The sequence below is a fragment of the Bos taurus genome, chromosome 7, assembly GCF_002263795.3.
Source record: "Bos taurus isolate L1 Dominette 01449 registration number 42190680 breed Hereford chromosome 7, ARS-UCD2.0, whole genome shotgun sequence".
Classification (NCBI taxonomy): Eukaryota; Metazoa; Chordata; class Mammalia; order Artiodactyla; family Bovidae; genus Bos; species Bos taurus.
This window is the reverse complement of record NC_037334.1, coordinates 61,154,274-61,167,256: the sequence shown is the minus strand read 5'-3', so window position 1 is coordinate 61,167,256 and position 12,983 is coordinate 61,154,274. Positions and strand designations below refer to the sequence as shown.

Sequence of the window (12,983 nt, the reverse complement as noted above, 5' to 3'; positions counted from 1 at the left end):
CTGGCACGCACAGGTGCTTATTAAATGTTCCACACTGCTTTGGGGAACATGAAGTCAGCAGGAGAGAGGGAAAGCAGTCCTGGACTAGGAATCAGAAGACCTGGGTTCTAGCCCTTGCTGGCACGTCAACTTGTGTGATCCTGGGAGAGGCCCTCACCTCCCTGGGCCTCAGTTTCCCCAGAGGTGCACTTTATGATCACCAAGGGCCTGTCCAGCTCTAACTCTCCACAACCGAAGATCCCTGCCACCTCCAATAGGCCCTGACTTTCCAGCTAAGTCTCACCAGCCCTAGGAGTGCCAGTGATGAGGTAAGGAGCCCCAGACAGATGAGCTGGACTTCACAAGCCAGTACATCTGGGGTTCTGGCACCTTTAGCCTGCGACAAGAGCAACTGCTTTTGGCAACTTCTGAAATCCCTTTGGAATCTGAAAAGGCTGAGACCTTCTCCCCAGAAACCTGCAATGCCATGTGTACGTTTCCACATTCCACGTGGATTCAGGTAGCATTTAACTTTTGCTGGTTAGAGTATGAACCGGTCCAACCCCTTTGGAGGTCAGGCTAGAAGTACTTGTCTAAACTGAAAAACCACATACATTAAGACCCAGGAACTTGTTTTCTAGGAATGGATCCACTTCCTCCTGGTGAAGGACACAGTCTAAAGTAATGGAACAATAAAAGAGTTGAAACAATGCACATATCCTCCAACCAGAGGATTAGTTAAAGAAGTTATGGTACCTTCTTATGAGGGAACACTATGCAGCTGACAAAAAGGATAAAACAGAGCTACCTCTGTTCATCTTAAAGTTTCCATGCCACACAATTCACTGAGAAAAGCAAGGTTTAGGCTGTGTGTAATGGAGGCTCCTTTTTGTCGTTAAAAAAAAAAGTAGAAGAGGAAAGTCACACAACAGATCAGTAACCATGGTTACATCTGGGGAAAGAAAAAGCCATTATGAGATGGGTAAGGAGGTTTTGCTTTTAACTCTCCATACTTCCTGCTTGCATTTTTCACTGTGTGTATATGTGTGAAAAAGTGAAAGTGAAAGTCAGCCGTTCAATCATGTCCAACTCTTTGCAACGCCATGGGCTGTAGCCCGCCAGGCTCCTCTGTCTATGGGGATTCTCCAGGCAAGAATACTTCCATTCCCTTCCATTCCCTTCCTTTCTCCAGGGGATCGTCTCAACCTAGGGATGAAACCCAGGCCTCCCATATTGCAGGCAGATTCTTTACTGTCTGAACCACCAAGGGTCTGTGGAAAATATTTGCATTTAATTTCAAGGTTTAACGCACACTTAGGGTAAATCCATGAAATCCCAAAGGGCCTACAGAGTCGCAGGTTAAGCCCAGGGAGGCTGCCCACCACCAGTCCAGGCTGTGTGCCCTGAACCCTTGCCAGTGATGCACAGAGATCCCTGCAGGACCTAGAGCTGGTTTCCCTGCACCCACCACCCCTACAACCACACACCACATCTCAGGCCACCACCATCACTTCAGTTGGAAACAGATTCTCACCAGCGAGAGCTCATCCACCTCAGGGGCCGAGGCAGGGGGCCCCTCCAGAGAGGGGCTGGGGGGCGCAGAGGAGGGGATGGGTGATGCAGAAGCACAGGAGGGTGTGTCTCCATCATCCAGGGCTGGCAAGGCAGCCAGACTCACAACATCTTCAGGCATGTCATCCAGGGTTTTGGTGAGTGCTGCCAGGAGGGCCTCATTCTCACTGTCGATTATCTGCAGCGAGCAGAGAGGCAGAGAGGCGACACGGTTAGCCAATGCCTTGGGCTCAGCGACTTTGGATAGAAATCTGCTCTGTACCTGCAGCTGCACCACCACCGCCATCATCCTCCCGCCAAACCTGCTCAGATCTTCCCAGTTTCTTAGGAAGCAGATGCCAAAGAAATGCGCTATGGACTCTAAGAATCAGAGATTTTCGAGCAGGTAGCAGGTGGTAACAGGAAGGGCCTTGGCTTAGGGTCACATGCTAATCAGGGGACACCCATCCCTTCCTCCAAGGACAGTCACTTCATACCACAGCCTCCTGTGTCCAAACTCCTGGACAGAGTACTGAGGCTGGTCTATGCCACTGGCAGCCTCAGGTCAGCCTCTCTGACCCTGGGGCCCAGACAGCTGGTGGAAAGACTGGAAGCTTCAAGGTTCGACCGTGACAGTGACGAGCAGAGCAACAGGACAACAGCTGCCATGCCCCTGTGGGCTCCCAGGGCCCACAGCCTCATTCACTCATGGATGGGCAGGGCGGTTAGTGTGGTGGCTAGGAGCTTGGGATCTGGAGCTGGGGTGGATCCCAGATCTCACATTTACCAACTGTAACAACAGGACCTACTTCATAAGGCTATTGTCAAGGACTAAGTAAATATATGTAAGATGCTTGAACACAGGGCCCGGCACATAACAAGCACTCCTTACTACCACTCCCATCACCACCACTGTTACCACTGCCACTATGACTCCTGCCATAAGCATGACAGTGACAGTGAAGGTGACGATAACAGCGGTGGGGGGTGAGGGCGATGACGATGGCTGTGGCGGGGGCAGTTCCTCCCCTCCCCTCCCCGCTCTTCCTTCTCCTAACACATACATACTACTATGTGCTTGGCGATGACTGGAGACTGGTGGTACAGACTGGTAGCTCACGGAGTTTACCCTCCGGTGGAGAAAAGAGTTAAACAAGGAAACAAAACTAGATCATTTCAGAGAGTGAGAAAGCCTGGGAAAAAAAATAAAAGGAAGCTGTGATGCAGAATAAGAATGCGGTAAAGATTTATAGGCTATTTACAGCAGTCAAAGAAGGCTGCTCTGAGCAACTAATACTGAAACTTAGGCTTGAAAGATGAGAAGGTACCAGCCAGGCAAAGAGCTGAGGAAAGACGATTCCAGGCAGACTGAAAACCTAATGCCAAGACCAGGGACAAAGGGTTTGGCTGATGAAAGAAATAGAAAGGCTTCGTAAATACTGCCTCAGGTAAACGCCACAATAACCCTTGTGGGGGTGGGGTTGTTGTTCTTCAGTCACTCAGTCATTTCCAACCCTTTGTGACTCCATGGACTGCAGCACGCCAGGCTTCCCTGTCCTTCACCATCTCCCAGAGCTTGTTCAAACTCATGTCCATCGAGTCGGTGATGCCATCCAATCATCTCATCCTCTGTCGATTCCTTCTCCTCCTGCCCTCAATCTTTCCCAGCATCACGGTCTTTTCTAAGGAGTCGACTCTTCGCATCACGTGGCCAAAGTATTGGAGCTTCAGCTTCAGCATACGTCTTTCCAGTGAATATTCAGGATTGATTTCATTTAGGATGGACTGGTTTGATCTCCTTGCAGTCCAACAGGCTCTCAAGAATCTTCTCCAACACTACAGTTCAAAAGCATCAAGTCTTTGGTGCTCAGCCTTCTTTATGATCCGATTCACACATCCATACATGACTATTGGAAAAACCACAGCTTTGACTATGGAACTTTGTCAGCAAAAAGTCCACTATCATATTAGATGGTGACTGCATCCATGAAATTAAAAGATGCTTGCTCCTTGGAAGAAAAGCTATGAAAAACCTAGATAGCGTAAAAAGGGGGGTGGGGTACTATTCTAATTGCCATTTTGCATTTGAGAAAGCTGAGCCTCATGGAGGTTGACCAACATGTCCTGGGTGCATTTAATTCATTCACACAGCAAATCCGGGGCAGAAGCAGAGCTGACACAGAGCACAGCACACACAGATGAACTGACAGGCTTCCTTCTCTGATGTCTCAGATCTCTGACACGAGGGTCTGCATGCACACTCCCAGCTCACCAGCCCTGCACGGAGATCACCCTGCTTCCAGGTGAGGCACTGAGCGTCTCACTCAGTAAAGCCCAGCTACTGGGCTTGTGCTGGCAGGAGGCCTGTCTGTCACATGATGTCTTAACCAGCGCTCTTTCCCATCCCAGGTCAGGCTGTTTATCCTTTCTTCAGGAAGTTCATCTGAAATACACATCCCGTGACGGCCTTTTGGCTGTACTAAATCTGTTTCAGGCCTTGCAGCCAGAGCAGCAGCTGAGTAATTCGAAGGGGGACATGGGGAGAAGAGAACAAACGTGGGTGTGACTTTGCAAGACAGCTAAGAATAAAAGAAAGGTCAAAGGAAGGTTTCAGGTTAGCCTGAGCTGGGCCCCCAGGATGGAGGTCCAAGGGCAGGTCCAGGAATTCCAGTTCAGGAATGCAAAAGAGCTCAAGGGGCAGCCCCAATCCCCATCCACAGGCCGGACCCCCAAACCTGTGTTTCCAGAGCAATCAGTCCAGCCTGATGGGGAGTTAAGATCTTGGACATGGGGCTCAAGGACTACTCTTGGGGTTGACTGGGGGGCACTCTACCACTGACAGGGTGACCTTGGGTAAGTCATTTCCCATTTCTAAGCCTTGAAGCTTTGGGGGAAGACCTGGTCCCCAGTCAGTTTCCCTCCAAGGGTTACTAGGGAGGCCGGTCTGGAGGCAGCCACACAAGGGCTCTGTGAATTGTTTCTCGGCCTAGCTCAGTGCCTGGGGCGTGGGAGGCTCCAGGCAGATTTGATGAATGGAAGAATGAGTGAACCAAAAATGAACTCTGACCACTGGGGAGATTAGAGTCTCAAAGAACCCATTCCAGAGGGAAGTGATTCACAAGTCATTCAGTGTCATCAGCACTGGAAGGAAGGAGGGGTCAGGCTTTCACAGCCAGAGGAAAAAGGCCCAGAGATATTCTGAATTATCACAAGTATCAGAGCTGGAAGGGCCTGTGGGGGTCACACAGTGACCAGGGAAGTCAAACATGCAGCTTGTGGGTCCCATCCCTCATGCCCCCACCCACTGTTCCTTCCATGCCCTTTCTTAACACAACCCTCCAGGCAACACTGTGGATCATCTGGGTTGGAACTCACAGGGAAGCCTATTTGCCATTCTTTTTTGGGGTGGGGGGAATGAAGGTCCAGGAGAGACTTGTCAAGATCACACAGCAAGTTGGGAGGCAGGTAGGGAGGATGGTCAAGGACTTACTAGGTACTCGGCATGGTGCTGAAATGAATACCAGATGGTAGAGACCGCCAAGGAGCCCCAGCAGGTTACAAAATGACTAACAGAAGGCCTTCCCACTCTGTCCTCAGCCCTCCCTTAGCAGTTCCAGCTCGGAACAGCCAGGTGGGGTCAGGGAAGAGAGTCCGGCCCTGCCCTCGGCATGGTCCCATCAGCACCCCAGGATAATACATCACAGGGAGCCAGGCCGCCCCTCTCCTCTTCCCAGGCCCATTAGCTCAGCTCTCCCAGCTCTGCTTAGAAACGGAGTGCAAATTAATGGAAAGTTAATCAGCTGAGGAAGGGATATTAATAGGCTCGTCCCCACCCCCAATCTTCCTGAGCGTTCTGAGACTGGAGAAAAAGGAACCTTCAAGAAACCAGAGGGAGAACCTTCACTCTGAGCACCTAGAGGGGCCTGAGGGAAAGACAACAGAACAGAGTTCAGGCTCCCAGGGCCAGAAGAACACTCAGAGACTGCCCCCATTCACGGGGGTGCAGGAAACCCAGGAAGTCACTTTCCCTTCCTTTTGTCTGGGGGTAGGTCCACAGAGGCTAAAAGGACCCAGTGGCTCTCTCCCTATAACAGATTAAGGACCGCTGATCTAATCCGTGCTCTTTCCTCATTTCTCACCTGGGGAAACTGAGGCGCAACAAGAAGGAGCTACTAGCCCAAGGCCACACAGCACATGGTGACAAAACCAAACGCCTGCCTCTTCCAAAAATGTTTACTAAGTTTAGCCTACGGTGGCCCTGGCCCCAGTATTCTGGGCACACAAACAGAAGGTACTGTCCCTGCCTCCGGGGGCAGTTGTCAGCTCTTTATGTAAAGATAGCTGTTCTCCACTCTCCGGGTCTGTTTCCATAGCGATGGTGCCACCTGACTTGTGAGAACATGGCTTTGACTCAAGGCAGCATGCCTATACGACTGCCACTGGTCAAGTGAGGACTCTGTCCCAGTCAGTGGCGGAGGCGTATTAGAACCTCTGGGCTCTGAATTCCATCAAGGACTCTGGAATGGGTCATGTCTGGTCCTTGGCAGGAAAGAAAACATTGCAATCAGTTTCTTCATTCAACACCTATGACCGAGTCTTTTCAATTCAATGTGCAAGGGCCTCACAGAGGAACAAAATACTGCTTGCCCTCAAGGAGCTTGAATTCTGAAGGTCACATGCATGCACAGGATGGGAGCCCAGAGAGGAAGTGACTGACCACCTGCCTTAGGAAGAGCTAACGTGAGAGCTGGGTGTTGAAGGATGTATTCACAGAAATATTTGTTAATTATTTAACAAATAAAGAAAGTGCTGGTCTCTGTGCACAGCCTGGGACCATGACAATTTACAGTGCTGTATCAGCCCCCAAGCTCCAGGGGTGGAGAGGGGATCGAGGAGGAATCAGGCACCGATCATGTAATCACCCTCGCAGAGGGGCACCGGGGTGTGATGGGTGGCGCAGGTTATGGAATGCAGGGCATGAAGGGGAGAGAGGCAGTGTACGCAGAGTTCCACCACAGTCCTGACCATCTCTGAAGATTCTTCTGCCTTCCTTGCTATGCAAAGAGCCCAAGGGCCACACCAGGCTGACTTGTGTCTGAGGTCATTTCATGCACATCGTAGGCTCCTGGCAGGAGCTTACTAGTGGGTCTGGCCAGTCTCTGAGTAGGCAGGGCCTGTACAGTTTAGGTGGGGATGGTCTTTAAGTTGCTAAGTGAAAGTCACTCAGTTATGTCCAACTCTTTGCGACCCCATGGACTATAACAGTCCACAGAATTCTCCAGGCCAGAATACTTGCGTGGGTAGCCTTTCCCTTCTCCAGGGCATCTTCCCAACCCAGGGATCCAACCAGGTCTCTCACATTGCAGGCGGATTCTTTACCAGCTGAGCCACAAGGGAAGCCCAAGAACACTGGAGTGGGTAGCCTATCCCTTCTCCCGGGAAAAGGATCTTCCCGACCCAGGAATCGAACCAGGGTCTCCTGCGTTGCAGGCGGATTCTTTACCACTGAGCTATCAGGGATGGTCTTTAGGCAGCATCCAAATCCCTCTCACTCATCAGTTCTCTATAACCTGAAAGCATTTCCTGGAAGTTGGCCCCACTCTGAGGGAGGGAATAGCAGAGTGCAGTTTGCCCCATTGTTGTGACAAAGAATGGAGGCCCTGGATGGAGCCAGAACCAGACCGCAGTCCTGCTGATCCTCACACAACAGCGAGGGGGTTGGGTTCCTGCATTAGAGTAAACTTACACTGGCCCTTCCTAACTGTGTGGCCTTAGGCAAGTTACTTAACCTCTCTAAGCATCACTTTTCTCATCTGTAAAATGGGTTACTGATAATTTTTGTACTGATAGGTTAGAATAATCTTGGGGAAAATCCAACTCCTTCCCTGGTGGCTCAGATGGTAAAGAATTTGCTTGCAATGCAGGAGTCCCAGATTCTGTTCCTGGGTCAGGAAGTTCCCATGGAGAAGGGCATGGCAACCCACTCCAGTATTCTTGCCTGGAGAACTCAATGGACAGAGGTGGGTTACAGACAATGTGGTTGCAAAGAGTCAGACACAGCTGAGCCGCTATCACTTTCACTAATATGACCCAGAAGAGCAGGCATAATCTGGCCCCTGCCTAGCCTATCCCCACCCCCCATTTCCTGACACTTTCCCTTTAGCTATTGCCCTCCAGCTCTTCGGCTCCCCAACACAGCAAGCTTTCCTGCTTCCTGGCTCTGGGATCACCATGAGGCTCCTTTGTCCTCCTTCAGCTGAAGCATCTCTTAGAAAGGACTTTCCTGACCACCCAGTTTCTTCAGACGCTCCTCATCCCAGGTTTATTCTTATTGTGCCCATGTCCCTAGTGACCACTGTTTGACTATGTATTACCTGATCTAGGGTCAATCTTCCCTCTAGACCGTAGAGTCCACTGTTGAATGCAGTGTCTGACACACATACGGAGCTCCATAAACATTTCTAGAAGGAATGATACAATTTGTCAGTGGAATTATTTGAGATGATACTCTTGGCACACTGACTTGGCACATGGTATGTTATTATTGTTATTATTGTTATTACTATAATTATTATTATATTGTCAGACAGGCACAGGGAGATATGCATTCTTCCTCCAGTGTTTATATAGGAGCATATTTCAAGTGAAGAATAATAACTCCAAATGTACTCATCACCCAGTTTCAACATGGTTAATCTTATTTCACCTATTACTCTCCATGCTGCACACCCACACATGCAAATGCATGCAGGGATTGCTTTATTCTGAAGCAAATCCCAGACATCACATTATCGCACATTAGAGGCCTTCTTAAAGGAAACGTGCCTCCAGGACTGTGGGGCTCACAGGGGAAGAGGCACAGATATGAACTGCAGGTCCTGGCATTGCTTCTTCTTAAAGACCCTCTATGGGAGGGGGGAGGGAGGTTCAAGAAGGAGAGAATATATATAAATATAAATAATTATGACTGATTTGCATTGTTGTACACCAGAAATCACTACAACATGGTAAAGCAATTATCCTCCAATTTAAAATTTTTTTAAAAAATAAAAATAAAGAAAAAACAAATAAATAAAGAACCTCTAGGTACCAATGGAAATATGGAGATAAATACACTCCTGCCTGAGAGTTGTTAATAAAATTAAGTGAGTGAACATACATACACAGGGACAGTCCTGCCACAGAGAATGGAAGTCAGTCCCATTATGGTGTCAGCCATTATGGCGTCAGCATGGTTATAAAGCTCTGGCTTAGGAGGCAGGCAAACTGGGTTTCAATCTAGTTCAGCTACTAACAAGGTAAATCACCCTAGGCATGTAGCTAAATTTCTCCAAGCCTCAGTTTCCTCATCTGTAAAATGAGGAGATAATCTCACTTGCTTCACAGAGTGGGAATGAGAGTTCAGTGTGATCATTCAAGGAAGGGAGGAACTCGCTCTAGCTCACAGAGAGACTCAGTTCTGACTAGGGGCATGGAGAAAGTAGCTCCTCCCAGTCCCCACTTCCCAGAGGCGATAATACTGCCTCTGAGAGGGTGAGAGCTGCCCAAGACCAAGTGCAGACCCAGGACAACAGACAGGGTCCCAATAGCTGTAGTGGATGAAGAGTCTTCTTTGCATATGCAAGCGGAGAAGAAGGTAACTCAGGGCAGCCAGGCTTTCAGGGGCAGAGAGAGGCACGGGTGAGGCAGACGGTGGTGAGGTTCGGAGGGCATACCTGGAAGAGCTCCAAGTCATCAGGGCTGTACTCGCTGGGGTCAGTTTCGGAGTTCTCTGGGCACCACTGCAGCTCCTCAAAGCAGGTGGCTGAGTCAAAGTCATTGGCATCCAGCTGGGAGAGGTCGAGCTCAGGAAAGTCAGCGCAGAGTTGTTCCTCCCCAGATCCCCCACCCTGAGGAGACAGGTAGAAAGGAGGTGGGTCAGAGCTGAGCCTGGCTAGACCCAAGAAGGGACCCTCCTACTTAGGATACTGGCAGTCTGAACCTTTGGCTGCCTTTGTCTAGGGCCTGATTTTGCCAAGTGTCCAAGAAATGCAAAGATCTACTTCATCCTCTTGCAATTGTTGAAACTACCAGGAGGTAGGTCAGGCTCTAGCATTACAAATGCCCCTGCCTGCTATATCTTCCCTTCTCCTCCACACTCCCATACACCCCTCAAAGCCCTGCCCACATAGGACCTCTTTTCTCTTCCCAGAAATGTTTGGTTGAAAACTTGATTACAACCTGTAAATAGAGAACTACTCCTTTCTATAACTGTTCCCATTTGAAAGGGGATTTCTAGAAGGCAACAATCCTTCTATATGAATAAGGAAACAACAAAAAGCAAGAACTGACATCATTGAGTGATTGCTGCATTCTAGAAAAACACTCACTCAAGTTCCCAGAAATAATTGTCATGTCTAAAAGGGTACACGATTACCCATCAGCAGACAATAGGTAAGTAAAAGTATAACCATCTATATCATGGAATACTACAGTGCTGTTGAAAAGAATGAGGGCATTATGTATGTTATCATATCATACATGCATATCATGTTAAATCTAAACTGCAGAACATTGGCAGGTAAAATACTATCCCACATGTGTAAAAAGAATCAGACACACTCAAGCCGCACACTGTTGATGATAATACATATGAGAATACAGTGCCAATACATAGGAGGTTTAGAAGGCCATAAGTGGTGGGTGGGGTAGAAGAGAGTCAGGAAGGACCTGGTAACAGCACTGACTAAACCGGTGCTTCTCAGAGTGTGGTCCCAGCAGGGGCAGCACCACCCGGAACCTGATGGAAACAATGCAGATTCGCAGCCTAACCCAGACGATAGACTCAGAAAGCGATCACTTTTTCACCCTGGTCTCCCAGGTTTAACAGTTACCAAGGGACTTCCCTGGGGATCCAGTGGTTAAGACTCCAAGCTTCCAATGCAAGGAATTAAGATCCTGCATGCCACTGGAAGCAACCAAGAAATTTAAAAATTAAAAAAAAAAAGTTACCAATAGAAGGGTGCCTTGCAGATTCAGAAACAGCCTGAGCTGGGGGAGGCTGACACAGAAACAGGATACCATGGACACTGGGGTCCAGCGTCTATGAATCACAATCCCCATGTACCAGCTGTGATACCTTGGGCAAGTCCCTTCACCTCTTTGAAGCTCAACTATCTCGTCTGTAAAATGGGATAATAACATCTGCCTCATACGGTTAATATTAAATGAGGCAATGCTATAACTTGGCTTGGTAAGTGCTCAATAAATGGTAGCAAGCAGGAATGGTGACAAATTTTAAAAAATAATATAAAACAGAGTTTCATGGCAGGCAGAGATGGGTGGAACCTCCTTTGAGAACAGAAAGAGGCCTGCGTGACACTGAAGAGAAATAGGTTTTATCCAGGCCTTTTCCTTAATTGTTACCACTTACTAGGCCTCATAAATTATGAATAAATGTATATTATTAGCTCAACTTGACACAGGAAAAAGGCTTTTATCTGAATTTGGGTCAAATGTCTTAATTGGCATTTTGCAAGAATCCTGTACACCCGGGCGGCACCAAGGCTGGTTCTCGCAAGCAGCCAGTCCCTGCTTTCAGGCCAGGTAGCACATGCCCAGAGAGTGCAACTCCAGGGACACTCCCAACCGTGCCTGCCCTCTATCTGCCTGGTCTTCCTCCGAGCCACATGTGTTCAACACTCATGGGAACTAAGCCCTGTGTCACTCGGTGAGGATTCTCAGCCGCCTCCTGGGGCTGCCTCCTCCTCCCCATCTGAGTCGGCTCATGGGGGTACAGTGGTCTTGCCTGTTCTAAACAGACGTTTGGTTTGTTTTCAGTTTTTGGCTGTGAGGAACAAGCCTACAGTACTTGTGTACAAGTCTTTGCGTGATAAAGACTCATACATCATGCAATTTTCTCTCTCTTGGGAATTGCTTGCTCATATGGTAAGTGTCTGTGCATGCGTGCTCGGTTGTGTATGACTCTTTGCAACCCTATGGACTACAGCCCGCCAGGCTCCTCATCCGTGGAATTCTCCAGGCAAGAGTACTGGAGTGGGTTGCTATTCCCTTCTCCAAAGCATTGGTGAACCTTGATAAAAGCTACCTGAAAAACTGCTCTCCAATGTGGATGTGCCATTGCCCACTCCCACAGGCTGTATGGAAGTTCCTATTGTTCCAGGCCCTCATTAGCACTTGGTTTTGTCAGTATTTAAATGAGCCATGCATGATAGCGGGGGCCTGCAAACATTATATTAAATGCTACTATGAGGCAGGCCCTGTGATGTATAAGACTCAGTGCATTCCTTTATGATTTGCCATCTCAGTGGGAAAAGAAAACACATACATATTTCATTACAGATTTTGTTAGTGCCACAGCGGAAACAAACCAGGTGCACTGATGGAGGACAAGAGAGGGAGGGGAATCTACTTAGATGGGGTTGACCAAAGGCTTCCTGGAGAAGCCAACATCTGGTTTGAGACGTGAAGGAGGAGCCAGGCAGTTGAAGGTGTGGAGAAGGTTTCAGGCAGAGATCCAGGTGGGGACCAAGCCTAGAGTGTCGGGCACTGCCCACAGGCCAGTGAGGCTGCAGCTCAGCTCTGGAGTAAGGGGAGGGAGAAGATGCCCTCAGAGAGGCAGTGGAGGCCAGCTCAAGTAGGGACTGGATGGATTTGGGTCTTATGCCAAGTGTGATGAGGGCGGTGGCACTAGTGGTAAAGAACCCGCCTGCCAATGCAGGTGACATGAGACATGTGGGGGTTCAATCCCAGGGTTGGGAAGACATCTTGAAGGAGGGCATGGCAACCCACTCCAGTATTCTTGCCTGGAGAATCCCCATGGACAGAGGAGCCTGGGGGGCCACAGTCCATGGGGTTGCAAAGAGTCGGACACGACTAAGGCGACTTAGCACACAAGCATGCACGTGGTGGGGGTGGGGCCAGTGTAGAAGCAAGCGGGTGGGCTAGGCTGACTAGCATCCAGTAGAGACTCAGGCGGGAGGGCTGGGAGGACTGAGGCCCTCCACTGAGGGCCTGTGGAGCAGGAGGAAAGGCCAAAAGCAGAGACACAAAATGCTCAGCAACTGGCAGCTGGCTGGCCAGCAAAGCCCCCACCTATAAGCTCTCTGGGGAACTCTTTATATATTCCAGAATCAGCCCATCCTAGTAACTCAGAGCAGCCACCTCTGTAAGACTTGCCTCTTGAATCTTATAAACACGTTTTAAATCAGAATTCCAGAATTTCAGATCAGCAAGGAACCAGCTGTCCCAAGAGGTTGTCCAGGTCTTTGTGGACAATTCAGGAGACCCCTTTCAGAACCAGATATGGTATGTGTGCACAATGCATGTGTGTGCAAGGAATTCAGACTGAACCTCTGAACCTCTTAACCTTTCGTAGACACAGCTAAGAACTTCTGACTCGCCTTCACTTGGCACATACAGACACTGAGGTCCAAGGAGGATAATGGATTAGC

The 12,983-nt window shown here is 49.1% G+C and overlaps 1 protein-coding gene across 2 annotated transcripts in view; it reads right to left on the bottom strand.

Annotated features, from left to right (window-relative positions):
• PPARGC1B (PPARG coactivator 1 beta) overlaps nucleotides 1-12,983 on the bottom strand; it is a 120,575-nt gene that overhangs the window by 27,039 nt on the left and 80,553 nt on the right. Inside the window, exons 2-4 of one of the 2 annotated variants that reach the window (XM_005209630.5) lie at nucleotides 9,246-9,419; nucleotides 7,905-7,991; nucleotides 1,514-1,729 (exon numbers count right to left, since the gene is read on the bottom strand). In XM_005209630.5, coding sequence (XP_005209687.2) covers nucleotides 1,514-1,729; nucleotides 7,905-7,991; nucleotides 9,246-9,419 — 477 coding nt within the window. The remainder of the gene's footprint in view (nucleotides 1-1,513; nucleotides 1,730-7,904; nucleotides 7,992-9,245; nucleotides 9,420-12,983) is intronic. The other variant, XM_003586328.6, reaches the window with a different exon arrangement.